The sequence below is a fragment of the Panthera onca genome, chromosome E1 (assembly GCF_046562875.1).
Source record: "Panthera onca isolate mPanOnc1 chromosome E1, mPanOnc1 haplotype 2, whole genome shotgun sequence".
NCBI lineage: Eukaryota > Metazoa > Chordata > Mammalia > Carnivora > Felidae > Panthera > Panthera onca.
The window spans coordinates 41289872-41309944 of NC_138352.1; the positions used below are offsets into that span (position 1 = coordinate 41289872).

General features: G+C 38.0%; 1 protein-coding gene across 5 annotated transcripts in view; it reads right to left on the minus strand.

Moving 5' to 3' along the window:
* AATF (apoptosis antagonizing transcription factor) overlaps positions 1-20073 on the minus strand; it is a 104202-nt gene that overhangs the window by 58396 nt on the left and 25733 nt on the right. For all 5 annotated transcript variants that reach the window (XR_013552034.2, XR_013552035.2, XM_078437420.2 and 2 more), the window contains exons 5-8: positions 7407-7521; positions 5564-5765; positions 4821-4985; positions 3252-3335 (exon numbers count right to left, since the gene is read on the minus strand). Coding sequence is in view for 3 of the 5 variants with exons in the window: in XM_078437420.2 (XP_078293546.2) it covers positions 3252-3335; positions 4821-4985; positions 5564-5765; positions 7407-7521 (566 nt within the window). In the remaining 2 variants the exon portion in view is untranslated. The remainder of the gene's footprint in view (positions 1-3251; positions 3336-4820; positions 4986-5563; positions 5766-7406; positions 7522-20073) is intronic.

Consider the following 20073-nt stretch of genomic DNA (forward strand, 5'->3'; position numbering starts at 1 on the left):
GTCCCAAAAATAAATAAACGTTGAAAAAAAAAAAAATTTTTAAAAAAAAGAAGAAAAAAATGACTTTCCAACACAGATAATATTTCTTCTGGTTATAAGAAAATGATGCTTATTTACAAACCAAAAGGTATAATACTATAGTGAAGTCTTTTTATGGCTCAAGAATGAAATATGTAAGAAATAAAGGTACAGAAAGAACAGGACTCGGTCTAAGAAATCTTGAGATCAAGCATTCATGTCGCCATTTACTATACAGCTTCCAGGAAGTTACTTAACTTCTCAGGGATGCAGTTTCTTTTAAGGTTCTTTCAGCTCAAAAATGATATGATTACTTATGATATCTGATACTCTTCAGTGTCTGAGTATGTATACACATACACATGTCGCTTTATTAAATAATACAGATATATTTTCAAAGTTGTAGTAATTAAAGGCCCATTATGAAACAAAGGGAGAGAGAGAATGAATGAATGAATGTGTGTGTGTGTGTGTATGTTGGGTATTCTGACCCTGAATATCATTCTCAGTAGTTAGGGCATTTACACAGCTTGAATTAACCAAGTAAGCCTTTAAACCCTTACAATGAAACATTAAAATTCAATGTGGCTATAATCTCTTCCTTACAAAACACGGACCCAAAGAGTCTGGCTTCAAGTATGGTTAAAAGAAAAAAAAAAAAAAAAGGCGAAGTGTATTATATTCACCACCCAGCTCTTCCATATGACCACATTAAAAAAAAAACACAAATGAAAACTCACAGGCCCATTGTAATACATTGTGCCACTTCTGAATGCAACACTTAGCTCAGGCTTACTACCCTGACAAATAAAGGAAAGCACTTTATGAAGCCAATTTAATTGGGAGGTGACAGAAAACATACAGCCATTTTCTTTAGCCTTATCATTGAATTGGCTTCAGCTCCAATCTCGGGCAAATCCCACTCAACAGAAGAAATTAACCAGGTCAGCAGAACAGGTGCTGTGCTGTGTCTGTCAAGGGCCTGGCATCACCACAATTACTTGCACACAATGAAGCAGTAATCTTCACAGATCATCTCTCCCAAGAAGTATATTGGGGAGGGAGAGGAAAACTGAAGGGAGGCGGGGGGAAAGTGGGAAGAATAAGAGGAATAGGAGGCAAAGAGAAAAGGCAAGAAGAGAAAATGAATGTGCAGCTGCCTTGCGGCTCAGCAGATGTCGGGATGTGATGTACGAGGCTAGGATAAGCTGTCGGAGCCCGCTGCCAAAGAGTGGTAAGTGATTAAAGCCTGCACAGTTCTAAGCACCATATTTAGAATCTGCGGGGTTTCAGGACTTGCACCCATTCCTTGCTGTGCTGCCAGATGTTGGCAACTGGTCCAGTTCCTACTGACTGTGCATGGATGGCAGCAGTTGGTGCAGCAGCAAAGCAATCTGGAATGCTTCCGGAGATGCTGTACATTAACAAGTGTCACCCATCATTCACCTTTACAGAAGGCTGAAACAACTCCAATTTGCTGCCACTTCCCTCTTGGGAAACGGCCAAGATAAAGTTGCGCCTGGCAGCCCCATTTGTTTCACTCAGGTGTTTCAGCTGCCTTGCTGACCTCTATTAGTTTAAGTTTTAATTTAGATTAACCCCAGCACCCCAATTAACCAGCAAGGGGAAAAGCTAAGATGTGACTAGTCATAACTCTGAAATCAGAATTTATCGAAGGTAAAATTATTAATTGGGATGAAGGGCCAATCAAGTAATGCTATTTCTTTTTAAACAGACCTCTAGGAAAAAAAAAAAAAAATCAGACCAAGGATTGCCAGTGGAAGCAACTTCTTTCTCCCCAGTAATTTCAGTTTATTTTATTAAGCCTATTTAATTTATGATGCACTTTCCATTGAACAATGTACACTTCAATTAATGAAGACTGGAGCATTTTTGATTGTCTCCCATGATCTCACACAGTTATACAGCATTAATATCCCATATCAGGTAATTCCTTATAGACACTCTAGAACAAAATAGAGTTCCCTACTCTTCTGACAAATGGATATAATAAGAGAAGAAAAGGAAAAAAGAATCAGGACCTCTGACTAGGAACACCTGAGGCCACACCAATCCTCTTTCTTACACCCTCTCATCATTACTTTTAAGGCTCACTTATGGCAATAATTTCATTGAACACTCCAGAGTGAATAGAAAGATTATTAGAGAGTCTCTTTCTCTTCTAATGGCAAAGACTCAGAGGTATCCCCTACATAGAATCACCTGTTCTATTGGCCCTGTAGTGTAATTTTCCCAAATTTTTTCCTTCATATTCCCAATACATAATACATCATGGCTAAACCTTCAACAAGCAGTTGAAATTCCTTGGCAAAGTTAATACACTAAAAATTCAGCAGAGAAAAAAAGGGTATCTCGATAAATAATGGCTCAACAAAAGCTGGTGCATCACTGCTGAATAGCCTCCTTGATTCCCAGAGCTAGAAAGGGTACATCCTAAAGCAGATTTCATTAAGTATAACTTACCCAGAGACCCAGGATTACAGGAAAATATTTTAGTTCTTTAGAATAGCCCAAACTACATTCAGAGTCACCAGCATCATTAAAAAGAGCAGCATGCCAGCAGACAATAATATCAAGGGAAAGAACTGAGGGACATTTGCAAAGAGGTATCAACAGCTGGGCCATATTTCGACTTCTACCAATTCTTTCTGTCTTCAAAACATTACACTGTAATTATAATCAATGGTAGCAGACAATCTCAATACATATTTAACTGATTTGAAGAGGCACACCCCCCCCCCCCCCCCGCCCCCACATACACACACACAAAACACAAGAGACTTAATAGGTAATAGAACCAGAAGTTCAATTCAAGAACTCTGGGATCCCAGCCCTTTAGCTCCATATCCCAATCTAACAGTAATAGTACAAGAAACCAAATAACTAGCAAAAAGTCCTCTATTACATTAATATTCTCAAAAATGTCTGAGAAAGAATGAACCACCTGACTTGAAGAAGCTCAGCTGTTTTACACATAATTTATACTCTGCAGCAACTAACAAAGTAGCTGTAGTTGTTTTCATTTCAAAAGGAAAAATACAAGACAGGAAAGGAAAAACAGATTCAGAACTACACAGTAAGTCAATTCTGAAGACAGCACTTCTAACTCCCTGACTCGATCCTCCTTCCAAAGCAGACCAGAGAATTCTATGAGCTGTTTTAAAATGCTAACACCTGATCTGTAACAAAAGAAAAGAGTATGAAAATTATACCTGGTGGTAAAAGTCATCGTCATCAAAGATTTCTCCATCCAAGTCCTTCAGGTGGGCATTGGCAGGGGCTTGAGGAAGGATCTCCTGAATCAAGGAGAAAACAGGAAGGAGTGAATCCAAAAAGGTTATTGAAGTAATGTAGCTACTACATATAATGTGTATAACAGTCAAAACACTTTTCCTTAAGATATAAAGAGCTCTTAAATTAAAGAACAAAAACATTCCAATAAAAAAGTAGACAAAAACATTAATAGGCACTTGACAGAAAAAGAAACATAAACGATCAATAATCATATAAAAATGTTTAACCTCATTCTAATTAAATACATGAAAATTAAAATAAGAAGACACCATTTTTCACTTCTAAAACTGGCAACAATCAGTACCAGAAAACCCAGCTGGTGGAAATGGGAACTAATACAACCTTTCTGGAGGGAATCAGTAACACGTGTCAGGATTTAAAATGTGGGGGCGCCTGGGTTAAGCATACAACTTCGGTTCAGGTCATGATCTCGCAGTTTGTGGGTTTGAACCCCACGTTGGGGGTCTGTGCTGACAGTGTGGAGCCTGCTTGGGATTCTCTCTCTCTCTCTCTCTCTCTCTCTCTCTCTGCCCCTCCCCCACTCATGCTTTCTCTCCCTAAATAAATAAACTTTAAAAAAAACGTGTACTCTCTTTGATTTGCTATTTCCACTTTGAGAAATCTATCCATATGTCCACACAAATACACATATTATAAATGCTCATGAATGTTTCCAATAGCACTGTTTCTAAAGCTGGAGACAACAAAAATATCCGCTGTTTAAATAAATTATAGTACACACCCATAAGAAGGAATGTTCAGTAGCCATTAGGAAAAATGAAATTGATCTCTAGATAATCGATCTCTAGGAAAATTTAAATTTAAAAATTGTAAGATTTTACATATAGTTTATAATATTTTATATATTTATAAATACACATATCCATTCCATTTAATTAAAAATATGTAACCATATTTCTACATAGATATATGTGTTATATGTGTATATAGTTATATGAATAGAAAAAGCTTGTTATAACTGAACGTTGGTTCAATCTAAGAAGCGGAATTTTACTTTTCATTTTAAATTCTTTTGAATTTTGAAAAAAATTATTAAGTATATATTTCTATAAATAAAAGTTTCCTTTAAACAAAAGAATTTGTTCTAATTTTGGATCCTTTTCTGTAGTATCTACATGTCCAATATAAAGCCTAAAGTACACACTCACTTCAATACTGACATTTCCAAAGAAGTAGCTTTAAAACTGAATTATAAAAACTGGATTATGAATGCTTCCATTACCAGACTCCTATCAAACTCAAAAATAAGAGAAGACTACACAGAAGTTAACAATAGCTCCATTTTAAAAGAATTTTGTCCTTCCATATACTCTTTGTCAACAATCTAGTAAAGTAGTGCTTTTTCCCTTCCTTTCACTAACTTCTTATACCAAGAATGACATCTACAAGCAGGTGATCAGATTTTTCAGCTAATTAGCCTCATAGAAACTATTCACGGTAATCACCCAGCATCACAGAGCTCTTACCGGTTGTTCTGGCAAACTCTCCGGGACAGGCTGCGCTGATGGTTCAGGTTTGCCAAGAACTCGGTAGATGGAGCGTTTGGTCTGTGTCCTTCGAAGTAATCTTTCTTTGTCCATCAGAATATGATCGATCTGAGTCAAGATTGAGCGTTCAAAGGCACCAAAACCCTGCAACATTAACCAGTGTCAGATAATGCAGAAAGTGTGTGCTGAAGGCAGCTACGTTGGTTTCTCTATCTTTCTGTGTCAGCAGAGAAACAGACGATCCTCCTCTCAGGAGGGACTTTGTATTACAGACCGAGTTTCTGAATGGCTGTAACTGTTCTCAGGAAAAAAAAAAAAATTAGTCTTATGCAGGTTGTATTACTTTCCTATACCCAGAGAGTAACTTCTGCATCTTTCATAACTGTTTAAAAATCTACTTCTTTAAGTAGTTTGTGTTCCCAAACATCTGAACACTTATGAGGCCATAATTTCTAGAATAAAATATTCTTTCTAATAAAGTTAAAATCCCAGGTCTGAATAGTATAAACCCCAATGGTGGGAGTTCAGTAAATTTTCTACAGTAATGACCGATTACTATTACATCATGACATTATAATGAGCTACATAAATATAAGATACATGAGCTGTAGTTCCAATTTCTTAAAACTGCTTCAGGTGGCCACAACCTCTGTTACACACGTGTACTTACATGCGCGCACGCACACACATACACACACACACACACACACACACACACACACCTTCCCCAGTTTTCCAGAAGCCAGCTTGGTTTTATCATGCCATTTCTGAAGTGTGCGGTTCCTATAGACTGTGAAGTCGGCAAAACGCTTAGCCATGAAACTGGGATAGTCCTCCGTTTCTAGCTTCCTCTTTGGTGGGGCCTTTCTCTGCTTCTTCTTCTCTTCTACTAGTTCTTCATCTTCACTGGAAATCTCTTCCTCACTAGAAAACCAATAAGAACACTAAGTCCAATGAAAACAAACATTACCCAAATAAAAAGCTAAGCTCACATGATGTCGAGTATTTAGGCCTTCCCTATTCTGTCTACATTTTCAATAACATCATAGATGTGAGGATGGCTTTTTCTGTTTGAAAAGAATGTTCATGAGGTCAATCAAAAACTCATGTAACTTTTCAAATAAATATAAAAACTACTAGCTTAGAAATATTTTTTTTAAGAGGTAAGCAAATCGTAAAAATAAATGAGGTTGTAAAAACATTATTAGAAATGCATATGAACCAGGCCTCTACTCTTACAAGATGGTCTTTAAAAATTAAACACATAATCATACTTTTATGACCTTAATCCCCAAATCAATAAGGGCAATGTGTCTCCCTGCAACAAATTGTTCAGGAAAGCTGAATAATAGTAGCCTAATCACAGGAAGAGAGCCAAATGTGAAGAAAACTCAAAGGGGTAGGCAGCAGAACGGAAAGTATGTTGCAATAAATGCAACTTCCATGAGAAAGTAATACAACCTCCACCTATCAAGCCAATTGCCCTCAATGGACTACTGACCCCAATACATAGTAGGTGCCCAATAAATGTGAGCCTACTTATTATCCCTGCAACTAACTCAGTGGAAAAGAATGGAGCAAAAGATAAGCCCAGGGGAAAAAAAAGCAAGCAGGTACCATACACAGCAAGTTCAAACAATGGGTGGTACAGGGGGGTGTGGGGAAATCCTTCATCAAATGTGACAATTTCAGAAAACAGGTTTACTCTGCTCTTTTCTGAAAAATTTCTACCCTTCAAAATAACTACTTCTTCCCTCACTGAAAAGGAAATGGTTGTGACCAACAATTCCATGGTATTGGCACAAAGCGCTTCATAAACATTAATTAAGAATATTGGGGTGCCTGGGTGGCTCAGTTGCCTGAGCGTCCGACTTCAGCTCAGGTCATGATCTCATGGTTTGTGGGTTTGAGCCTGGCGTTGGGCTCTGTGCTCACAGCTCGGAGCCTGGAGCCTGCTTCAGATTCTGTATCTCCCTCTCTCTCTGCCCCTCCCCAACTTGTGCTATGTCTCTCAAAAATAAATAAACATAAAAAAAATTAAAAAAAAAAAAAGAATATTAACAATGTGCTTTCATCTCCCAATTTAAACAGATCTAAAGAGAAGGCAAGCGTTTTGCAGATGCCCACAAAGGGGAGCAAGTCCAAGTAAATATAAAAATGAAAAACCCTATTCCCAATTTATGTGCTATCCTGGCCACCAGTTAAATATAAGAGGCTCTTTCTGTTTTAATTTTTTTTTTTTAACGTTTTTATTTATTTTTGAGACAGAGAGAGACAGAGCATGAATGGGGGAGGGTCAGAGAGAGGGAGACACAGAATCTGAAACAGGCTCCGGGCTCTGAGCTGTCAGCACAGGGGCCTGATACGGGGCTCGAACTCACGGACCGCGAGATCGTGACCTGAGCCGAAGTCGGCGCTCAACCGAATGAGCCACCCAGGCACCCCTCTTTCTGTTTTACTAACAGTAAGTCTGACATCTGCCTGCAGAGGATTTGGCTTTTTCATAAATGATGGGAAACTATTCAGATTAAAATAAGCAACTCCATAGCTCCATTCTTTCCTTACCTTACTGCTTTGGCCTTTGTCCCATCTACTAGATATCTAGTGTCTGGGTACTGGAAAAGTAACTCTTCCTGAAGATCTACCAATGACCTCAACAATGCTTTAAGGGCCTTGTGACCTGGGAAATAGAGCACAGAGAAGGAACAATTTATTATCTACAATTCTCCAAAATAGGCAACGACTATAACCCATGACTCCTGAGCAGTTCTGGCCAGGATGGGGGGCAGGCACAGGGTACCCACAGACTAAGAATTCTCTGAAATACCAAATTCCTGAAAGGAGATAATAACAGTGCCTAACTCACAGGCTTGTTGTGAGGAACAGGCGAGGTAACATACATAAGGTGTGTAGGGAAGGGTCTGCAATAAATTGTGGGTTCTTAAATTTAGTCAGATTGACATTCCTTCCCTGTCATCATAACCAGTCATTTTCCCCTATGGTGTTAGTTTCTACAAGCCACCAACCTCCTGGATTATCCCTCTATCAATCAATTCCTTAAGCAATTCCTTCTCTTCCAAACAGCACAACTTTGTCCTGGGATCCCTACCTCCACCACTGTCACCGCCGCCACCACCCTCCTACAGGAGATCTCATTTGCCTATGGTCTGAGGTGCCAAGTCATTCACTCAATCTCTCATACATATTCTTTCATTTTTTAATTTCTTTAATGTTTATTTATTTTCAAGAGACAGAGAAACAGAGTGCGAGCAGGGGAGGGTCAAAGAGAGGGAGAGGGAGACACAGAATCTGAAGCAGGCTCCAGGCTCTGAGCTGTCAGCACAGAGCCCGATGCGGGGCTCGAACCCACGAACTGCGAGATCGTGACCTGAGACGAAGTCAGATGCTCAACTGACTGAGCCACCCACCCAGGTGCCCCTCTCTCGCACATGAAAAGTTCTTGTTCACATATGAAAACCCAAGCTAATGACTTACTGTTTGCAGTACTGAATTCTGTATTAAAAATTTTCACATCTAGAACATGTTCTTACCTGGTTCTTCTCGTAGCCGACAGGATGCGTTTGTAATAAAGCTGGTCAGGATTAAGTACACAGTCTATGGCTAAGAACTTTCAGAATAAAAACTGGCCCTCTGAGAACTGAACTCTTACCTTCTTTGTCAGCCTAAGCCTACTAAAGGGGCTAACTAGACACTGATAATCACTATTTATGCGTTGATAGCACTCAGACGTCTCTCCTATTATCGAGCTTCCACACTTCCAGCAACTGCAAGAAAATCTTCGCATGGATGCTCCATCAGTCCTCCAAATATACCACATCAGAAACAGAACTTTTCTCTTCCTACCTAATACTTCTCCCTTGTCTGATTTTCTCTTCTGTATAATGTGTTTTCATAGATCACTGACATTTTGGTGCCCTTATTCTATAGATTTAATCCATTGCTAAATCGTGTGATTTTCCATTCTTATTATTACTAATAGCTGTCCATTCATCTCTGGCCATGCTTCTATCACTCCTTCCCCCTTTCCCTTAAATAACTGTAACCTCACAAGCATCCCTACTTTCATTTAGCAATGCCTACATTCATTTTTATTTTACATTCGATAGGGACTTCAGCCCACACAAACTTCAGTTAGCGTTAATCAGTTTTTAATGTCTTTTCTAGAAAAGGCTACATCTTGAGACAGAGCCCATATTTTCCAAAGGGAAACCAGAAACTTATTTCACATTTGCAAAGTAGTTTTTAAAACTCCCAAGACCTAACCTTGAAAATCTTAAGTAAAATAAGCCAGTTGCAAAAGCACAAGTACTGTGTGATGCCACTTACATGAGGGACCTAGAATAGTCAAATTCATTGAAGAAAACTGAATGCTGGTTGCCAGGGGTACGGGGGAGAGGGGAATAGATAAGAGTTTCTGACTGAGATGAGAAAGTTCCGGAGATGGATGGTGGTGATGCTGGACAACCGTGTGAATGGACTTTGATACTGAACAATACATTTATAAATGGTTAAACTGGGAAATTTATGTCATGTACATTTTACCATAACTGAAAAAGAAAACACTTTCAAGTGATCCCAAGACCAGAGGATAATAAATGATTCTATCATCCCCGTTCATCTCTGTATAGAAAAAAATCATCTATAATCCTTCAATCTTGAGCTTAGTCAAAAAAGAACAAGAAAAACAACGAAATATTATTCAGCCCTTAAAAAGATAGAAATTCTGACACTTGTTACAACACATGGATAAACCCTGAGAACATATGCTGAGTGAAATAAACCAGTCATAAAAAGACAAGTACTATATCATTCCACTTCTATGAGGTACCTAGAGTAGTCAAATCCATAGAGACAGAAAGTAAAATGGGGGTTACCGGGGGTTGGGAGAAAGGGGAATGCAGACTTTAATGGGTATACAGTTTTAGGTTTATGAGATGGAAAAAGTTCTGGAGATTGGTGACACAACAATGTGAATGTACTTAACACTACTGAGCACTATTGTACACTCAGAAATGGTCAGGATAAATTGCTGAATCACTATGCTGTACACCTGAAACTAATATAACACTATATGTTAACTATACTAGAATTAAAATTAGAAATAAATTTAAAAATTAAAAAAATGGTCACGATAAATTTTATGTTAGGTAAATTTTAGGATATGTGTTTTTTACAATAAAAAATTTAAAAGAACAAGAAAAGCCAAGTGTCTGTCCCTGACTTCCTTGAGGTATCATGTGTCCATGATCTAAAATATGAAATCAAGAACCATGCAGGGAAGAAGCTGCAAAGCAGAGTCTGTAATGTTTATAGCTGCTTGCCCCCAAGAGCAAGTCATAATTTGACTCTAACATGTAGCATAACCAAGAAGTGTGAAAACATCCAACGAAAAGACTACTACTTTTAAGGGCCACTTTCAAGTAGCTATACAAGCCTTTTTATTTTGTTCAAGTCAGTTTAAAAAAATCCATTGCAGATATATTAGACAGCATATCAATCCAACAAGAAAGCAGAGAGCCAATATCAGTAAATCAAAGTGTGCCTTTCTGTTAATACTCTCTCATATGTTCTCATTTTATACACCCCTTCACCCAGTCAGAAAGTAGCCCTGAAGTATTTAAGCTCCATTCAGGGATAGCACCACAATGCATCAAAGTGTCAAGAGACCTACAAGAGATGAAATCTGCAATTCTGTGCTTCTAACCACATACACACACACACACACACACACACACACACACACACACACAGAAGAGGAAGAGGAAGAGGAAGAGGAAGAGGAAGAGGAAGAAGAAGAAGAAGAAGAAGAAGAAGAAAAGAAGAAATAAAGAAAAAGAAAAAAATGTTTATCAAAGTAAAGTCACCAGTGGCCAACACATGGACAGCTTCCTGTAAAGGGATATGGAAGAAAAGAAAAGAACCCAATTCTCATTTCTTTGCAATATTAGGGTTACATTGTCTTCTGGTAAGATTTTATGTAAAATCTGAAGAGACAATGGACAATCCTTTGCTGGATGCGGCAGGCCTCCTCATAGCCACAATTGACAAGAGTGAGGAAAGACTTTCCCGGAGATTCAAATCCAATGGTGATTCTTCCCAGCCTAAAAAATAAACTAAACCAAACCCTACCCTCTTTTTGTCATTCATATCGGACTAAATTCTATTTGTTCAACCCTATGAAAAATAAAGAGAATGGAACCAATGGTTTCTAATTCACCTCTAATTTTTCCCTAATTACTGTCAGAGTTAGCAGTTAAAAAAGCAGCAAAGAAGCATATACTTTCTTCTCTCTCCCTTTTGGCACAGGGCCACAAAACAAATGGAGACTGTCAAGGATATATACGTTTATTTTGTCCTACATGGTCCACTTCCAGAGGCCTTTCCCTTAAGAGGAGATTAAGAAGGACATATGCCTCACCATATTATCAAGATACAACCTCAGCGTCTGGGCACTGGCTTTAGGAATGATTTTCTAAGTAGAGAATCAATGGAAAGAGTACTTTACTAAGGGTCGGGAGCCCTGTATGCTAACTGACAACGATTACTAACTAGTCATTTTATACTGAGTGGACCAATTTAATCTCTGAGTCTCAATTTTTTCATCTGTAAAATGTAGATAATCCTTTGCCTGTGTATCTCACAGAATTTAGGTGAAAAATAAGAAACATGTCTTTTACAGGTTAAGGCATTTTATACATTTTTAAATGCCGTGGACATAGAAAGTGTATGACTATCAAAAAAATCATCAGCTTTCACATGGTGAATATCTTTAAGTTCCACTTATGCTGCTCGACAGTGCTAGGACTGAACTGGTATTCAGATTCCTGTATTAAGTGTTCATTTACATGCTACCCATATGCAAGCATTCTATATATAAAATGTCACCAATCTAAAAACCATTTTCACCTAACAGCTTTATTTTTTTCCCTGATTCATCTTGGCTGTTCAACATAAACAAAACTGTAGGCAGAGAATAAGTTTGGACACAGGCACACAGTTCATTAATTAGATTATAAACCAATAACACAACTTCTGGCAAGGGGATTGGAGGGGGAATGGCGACAGTGAATTTATAACTAAAATAAAGCTTACTTTATCAGTTTTTAAATATCCATACAGTTATTTTTAAAATAAACATGAAAACATACAATTATTTATGTACAAGTATACATAACTCCCACATTCCCATTACCCCAGATAAATACTATGAACTAGGATGTATAGATTACAAGAGCATTTTTTTCTCCTTCAAAAGTAACTCTAGAACCAGAGCTAAACTATAGGTCAAAATGACACACGATATATTGGTCTGAGAACAATACTTTTCATTCAAATCCACACAAGCCTGCCACTTGCACTAGTCATCCCCGGCAATTAATCCCCCAAGAAAGACGTTTGATTAAATCTTTTCAAGCAAATCCTTTGCTTTGCTTTTGTTAGTTCACTTCTTGTCAACATCTATTAAAATATGCCTTTAATTCTCCCACAATCTTAAAAAACACCGATTCCACTGTCTTCAACTTTAATCAACTGTATGGCCAGCATTTTTCATTTCATAATAATGTGCTGCTTGGAATTCAAGAGGCAGGCTCGGCATCAATCATCTGGTAAGAATTTTTCCACTGCAATAAATATGCAAATGAGGAGAGCCAGTCAGTCGTATTTCAGGCCCGACTTGCTAGTGTTTTAAAAAAGACACAAATTTATTAATTGCCGGTGGCCAGAGGAATCCTATTACTTTGGGCATTGATTACAAAGCTGTGTGAGTGATTATTGTGCAACTCGCGGGCTACCCAGGCATGAGGAAAAATTATTAAAGCAAGGCAGAGATTATCAACTCAGAATAACAATAAGCCTTAACATTTAGGCCCTAACTTCTTCAACAAAGAATTACGTGAAGGCTCCACTGTATCATAATTCCGAACTCTGTCAGTATTACTGTTTGGGCTTGTTCTATATTCCCCAAGCAGAATGGCGTCACCAGGAAGAAAGAGTACTGCAGGTTACAAATTCCTGCACACCAACCATATGGATGAGTTGCTATCATCTCCAATGTGTGTGCAACTAGAATTCTGATATATCCATGTATCCTGCACACGTGCGGGCGTGTGCATATATGCACTCCCAGATTTGGGTAAGTAGATGTGTCATCATGAGGACTATGGTTTTTACTGGAATAGTATAAGGAGTTCTGTCTCTGCTGGTTTGTTGGTTCTGTGGACCAAAAGTAGAATTTTTTTTTTTAATGGTCCAAAATATCCACCAGGATAACTTTTCAAAGCAGAGCACGGGGACTTATATTCTAAAAGCATGATGGCTAAGCCAAAGGCAGCCCTGAGTTTTCATACCTCAGGGGGCACCATAGTGGAAGGCGTGCAGTCTATGGAGGAGTCTATGGAGGAAACGGTTTGATAGGCTAATTCTGAATGCAAAGTGTTTTTGTGAGAAACATTCAACCCAAGACATATTAAATCAAGTAAGAAAGAGGACTCAGTGGACAAAACTTATTTTTTTCTCTTAAGAGAATGATGTGGGGAATTGGGGGAGTAAGTGGAAGTTGAAATAAGGGAGAGAGGAAGAGACGTATGATAAAATATGTTGGGTGAGTCCCCTCATGGAGAGAAGCAAAAAGCAAAAAACAAAACAAAAAAAAAAAATCCTTAACATTTTACATTACTGCCACACTAAGTAACATGATAGATAGTGTGCATTTGAGTTCTGTGGAGGGACATCCCACTCAAGCTGTAATTTCTGACCAGGCATGAATTTATAAGGAAGGGAAAAGAACTGCAGAATTTCTTAGGTTTCCCTGAATACTCTCTCAAATACCTTGATGAAGTGTGTCAATAAATCCTTAAAAAGCCCTATAGGACACAGCAATCTAACTGATCAATGTACTTCCAGAAATCCACTACAGTTACCTTCCACTCAACAGGCCCCAGACAACCTCCACTGCTCCACGGTACTTTCCTAAAAAGGGAAATTTATTTTTCCCCATTAAATTAAAGAATAAATGCTGAAAATACAAGGTACTTAAAACCCAAGCTTATATACAAATAATTGTTTACACTGTCTAACGAGAGTTACCAAGGGAGAGAAGGGATACTTTCATTTTTGTTGGGTACATTTTTGAACTGTTCAAATATTTTATAAGCATATATTACTCTTATAATTTAAAATATTATTGAAATTTAAAGTAAACTGAAGAAAACTTATTCAAAATAAAATTAGAATCACAATCCACATAACCCTGTCTCTTTCATATAAAATAGTCTGATCCTTTCTAATTAAAAAGCCTTTAAACAACCAGCCTCTTAGGCAGTGAAACTACTCCTCACATAAATGTCCAAATTCTCTCTATAGGATGAGTCTGAAAACAGGGATTCCCAGGCTGAATGGGTCACTCCTCTCTCAGTCTCAGTCACACTACGGCTACAGCACATGTCATATTGTACAGAGTCTGACTTTGCCACGTCGTAAGCTACTTGAGAGCACGGACCTCGTCCTGTCACTCTGGCATCCAACACATCTCCTGGGCCATAAGAAGTATTCAACAAATATGTTTGCTCCAGAGAAATGATGCCAAAGTTACATGGCAGAACTTCCAATTACACTATCATTTCCAAATCTAAGTGCTGACAAGCCAACAAAATGTGAACTACATATTTGCTAACGTCAACAAGCATGTTTCCTCAACAAACTGACTTTTGTTAACAAAAGCAACAGTAATCAAACTGAAATTTTTTTCCTGTAACTAGAAGATGTACAGGCTACTTCCAAGAGTCTCAAGACCATCGTATCAGATTTAAGAATTTAACAAATGTTACAATGCATTCACATGAAGACATAGTAATCACCACTTGGATGGTTAAAATGAGGCTCAGAAAATAAAAGATTGCTTTTATTTGTGTTTCTTTTAATACTAGGAAGACTAGGCATTATTCATTTGCCAACCTGAAATGGAAACTTTGAGAGGTTGCCTTCATGTAAAAACACTTAAATATTTATGCCTTAAACATGGTTTATCGAGGGGCACCTGGGTGGCTCAGTCAGTTACGTGTCCAACTTCGGCTCAGGTCATGAACTCGTGATTGGTGGGTTCAAGCCCCGTGTCGGACTCAGAACCTGGAGCCTGCTTCGGATTCTGTGTCTTCCTCTCTCTCTCCCTGCCCTTCCCCTGCTTGTGCTCTCTCTCTCTCAAAAGTAAATAAATAAACTTAAAAAAAAAAAAGGGGGGCACCTGGATGGCTCAGTCGGTTGGGCGGCCGACTTCAGCTCAGGTCACGATCTCGCGGTCCGTGAATTCAAGCCCCGCGTCAGGCTCTGTGCTGACAAGCTTGGAGCCTGGAGCCTGCTTCAGATTCTGTGTCTCCCTCTCTCACTGGCCCTCCCCTGTTTGCGCTCTCTCTTTCAAAAATGAATAAATGTTAAAAAAAATTTTTAATAAAAAAATTAAAAAAAAAAAAAAGGTTTATCTATCTCCACACCCTACTATGAGCTCCTTGAGGCAAGGATTGTAAACAAATCACCTTGGTATAACTGGTGTTGGCAAATGGCAGGCTGCAAGTTGCTGAATGAATAACTGAATAAAAATGGCATCCTAATAATTTTCTTGGCATGCGTTTATATGTGCATTTCAAGCCTTCAAAAAGTAACCATAAGTATAATATTGGTATTCGCTTACATAACCCTTTTAAGAAGAAAGAAACAAATACCTGGCCATGATGCTACAGCCTAAGAAAAGATGGTACTATCACTGTTAACAGTTAACAACACAGAACCCATAAAGTGGCAGGCACTAGCCTAGGCACTTTCCTACCTAGTCATTACATATCTCGCTTCAACCCTCACAATAACCCTTTGAGGTGGGTACTATTATACTGCCATCACACTGATGAAGAAGATGAAATACTACTACAAGCTTTAGAAAGAACTACATATTTTTCATTTTCTAGATCAATGTATCCTTAAATGGTTATGTGTCAAAAACTATCTGGAAAACAAAGTATAATGCAATTTTCAATTATAAGATGATAAAACTGCCCTCCCCAATACCACTACATGATAAAAATGAAACACAAACCAAAATACTAGTGAGGCTCTGTTAAAATGTTATGTCCAAATTTGATTTCTGCATTAGAAAAAACAAAGTGGGCAAAAGAAGGCCAAATCATATGGACAGAAGGCAAGTCTAATAAGGCAAAGTAAAGGGATATTTGCTTAATCTGAAAAAGATAATGTTAAAAAATGATTAATAGTGTCCAAAATTCAAGTGGCTAAACATATCAGAAATCAGAAAAGAGGGGCGCCTGGGTGGCTCAGTCGGTTGGGCGGCCGACTTCGGCCCAGGTCATGATCTCGCGGTCCGTGAGTTCAAGCCCCGCGTCGGGCTCTGTGCTGACAGCTCAGAGCCTGGAGCCTGTTTCGGATTCTGTGTCTCCCTCTCTCTGACCCTCCCCCATTCATGCTTTGTCTCTCTCTGTCTCAAAAATAATTAAACGCTAAAAAAAAAAAAAAAAAAAAAGAAATCAGAAAAGATGCTTGGCCTCACTTAAATTAAAAACACACACATCCAAACACACACACACCCCATGACTTAAAACAACATGATATTTTCTGATACTACTTGAGGCTGGCAAGAATGGGAGGAAAAGGGCTCTCTCCATATACAACTGATAAGAGTTTAATTAGCACAACATATCCAGAAAGCAACCTGGCAAAATGTATCAAAGGTTTACACACGTATACCACCTGACCCTACTATTCCATTTCTAGAAATTAATCTTAACAAAGTAATCAGATAAGAAAGCAAAGAGGTAAGTTCAAAAACACTATTTTTAGCATTGTTTATAACAGATAAAAACCTGCAAACATTTTAAGTGTCCATTTATAGGGGACTGGTTAAATTAATTTAGTTTAGCCAGATAACTTTCTATGTAGCTGTTGAAAAGGATAATTATAAATGGAACTTGTTCTGAATAAACTAAGTTATAAAATACTTTTGAGAATAACTGAAATAATCTGAATGTGGAGAGGGCATATCATTAGGATTATTAGGAAGTATTAATTTGGTTAGGTGAGATGACAATGTAAGAAACATTCTCATTTTTTAAGAGCCATTTATAGAAGTATTTAGAGGCAATGCTTCCAGTTCTGTGTCTCCCTCTCTCTGGCCCTCCTCCACTCATACTGTCTCTCTCTCTCTCAAAATTAAATAAACATTTAAAAAAAAAAAAAGAAGTATTTAGAGGCAAACTGGCATGATGACTGTAATTAATTCTAAAATACTTCAGGAAAAAGAAAACAAAGATAGCCAAGCTTTTTTTTTTTTTTTTTTTAAAGGAAGAAAAGGTAGATTTATATTCATTAACATGGAAAGATGTAAAGTGTGATGTCATTTATGGTTTAAAAACAGTTTAGGGGCACCTGAGTGGCTAGCTGGTTGAGTGTCCGACTTCGGCTCAGGGCATGATCTCATGGTTTGTAGGTTCGAGCCCCATGTTGGGCTCTGTGCTGACAGTCCAGAGCCTGGAGCCTGCTTAGGATTCTGTGTCTCCCTCTCTCTCTGCCCCTCTGCTTCTCGCACTGTCTGTCTGTCTCTCTCTCAAAAATAAACATAAAAATATATATATATTTTTTTTAAGTTTAAATGGACATAAAATGTCTAGAAGGATATACACCAAATTGCTAAAACTGGTTATCTCTGAAGAGTACTACTGACAGTAGGGAAAAAAGAAGACTTTCAGAGTCCATGTTACATATTTCAGTACTGTTGGGGAGGAGGGGGAACAATACTGTTTGAAAAAAAGGTATTTTGGGGCGCCTGGGTGGCTCAGTTGGTTAAGCGGCCGACTTCGGCTCAGGTCATGATCTCGCGGTCCATGAGTTCAAGCCCTGCGTCGGGCTCTGTGCTGACAGCTCAGAGCCTGGAGCCTGTTTCAGATTCTGTGTCTCTTTCTCTCTGACCCTCCCCCATTCATGCTCTGTCTCTCTCTGTCTCAAAAATAAATAAACGTTGAAAAAAAAAAAGAAAAAAAGGTATTTTTACTACACATTTTACTTTTATGACTATTAACGTAATGAAGATTAAATATATATATTCAATAATACAAAGAGGTCTTCTGAGGTAAAGTAATTCTTCCTGTCCACAGAAAATCAAATAAGGAGAAACAGATTAAAACAAAGGCCAGGGAAATTAGAGGTAGTCATAAGTTTGATTGATAAGGGGATCAGCTATCCCTAGTACTAGTTTAAAATTTCCCCTGTATAATTCGCAAAAGAAATGCCAAGGACCAATAAATGTAAGGAAAAAAATGTTTACCCTCATGAAACACTGGGAAGTGTAAATTTTTAAAAATGTGAACTAAAGGGGCACCTTGGTGGCTCAGTTGGTTGAGTGACTGACTTTGGCTCAGGTCATGATCTCGCAATTTGTGAGTTCAAGCCCCACGTCAGGCTCTGGGCTGACAGCTTGGAGCCTGGAGCCTGGAGCCTGCTTCAGATTCTGGGGCTCCCTCTCCTCTTTGTGCTCTGTCTCTCTCAAAACTAAATAAATGTTAAAAAAAAAAAAAAAAAAAAAGGTGAACTGAAATAAGCAGAAACCATTTTCTATTTATCAAAGTGACAAAGATGAAACAAAACAATAAAATCCAGTGTCGACAAGGATATAGGAAACTGACATTCATATAAAGAAGGTAAGAATGTTAAAGTGATACCACCTTTCTGGGGGGTGACCCAGCAATATAGATCAAAAGCCTTAAAATTTCACATATCCTTAGAACACCTACTAATTCCACATCTAAAAATTTATTTCATGCAACAAACTGATCATGGATGTCAGTAAAGATTTAGTAATAATGATGTTTATTACATTATTTATAAAAATGAAAAACTGGAAACAATCCAAATGTCCAACAATAAAGAACTGGTTAAACTATCCAGATGATGCAAAGTCTATGCTGCCATTAAAAATAATGCTGTAGAACAATATTTAATGACACGGAAAAATATTAATAATCTTTGCTAAGTAGAAAAAAACAGAATATAGAAATGGCAAACTGGCATGATGACTGTAATTAATTTTAAAATTATTTTAAAATTATTATATATATTGCAAAACAGAATATAGAATATGGCTCCACTTTAGTTCTAACTACATACTCACGATGGGGGGAAAATCGGAAAAGATACATACCATACAACAAAGGGCTAAAAGTATGCTGGGATTAGGGAAGATTATTTACTTACTTTTGCTTTGGCCATTTACTGAATTTTATATAAGGAATGTATATCATAGTTATAAGGAAAACCCTAGTGATCTATTTCTCTGTCATTAAAAAAAAAAAAAAAGGCTTACCACCTACAGGAGAGGGACTAGATGAGCTGACCCCAGGACCCTTCTGGCTCTCCTACTGAAAGGCAGTGTGTGGGAAAGATCTGAGAAAAACTGAAGGATATAATTACTACTCACTCTAAAACTTCTGTTTTACAACAAATTCATCTCCATATTGCTCCTGCCTCAATGATCCTTCAAGCTCTGGCCTTTATTCCACTTCTTTATTCCCTCATACTTAAACAACAACAACAACAACAACAACAACAACAACAACAGACAAGAGAGTTAAACTGCGTGCGCTGTGATTGAGTGGTGTGGCCAAAGAGCAGAGGTTGTGAAGCGGAGGAGACCCTGGATTCCACACTGCCTCTGCCTCCAACTAACTGGGTGACCTTAAGCAAGTTACTTAACCCTCTCCAAGATTTCACTTCTTCCATGTGTAACACAGTCATTAGCACCTGTTTCACAGGCTGCTGTGGGGACTAAAGGAGACATTTGTGAAGAACTTAATACAGTGCCTGAACAATAGTGCAAAAGTACTAAATGGGAGCTGTTTTTATTATTTGTAAGTATAAAGGCATCTGGCATTGTACTTGCACAATAATACCAAGATAGAAGTAAACTGATCATCCTGGTTCTCAAATTGTTGTATTTGATTTCTTTTCACTCATGTTCTTATACCTTATAAACCTTACTGAGGACACCAGAAGTGCTTTCTAATTAGAACTTGAGTTACAACGTTTGTCTCTGCCCTTGCCCCCAACCCTCACCACATAACATTTATGTACCATCTTTATTTTTTTTAATGTTTATTTACTTATTTTGAGAGAAAGAGGAAACACATGAGTGGGGAAGGGGCAAAGAGAGAGAGAATCC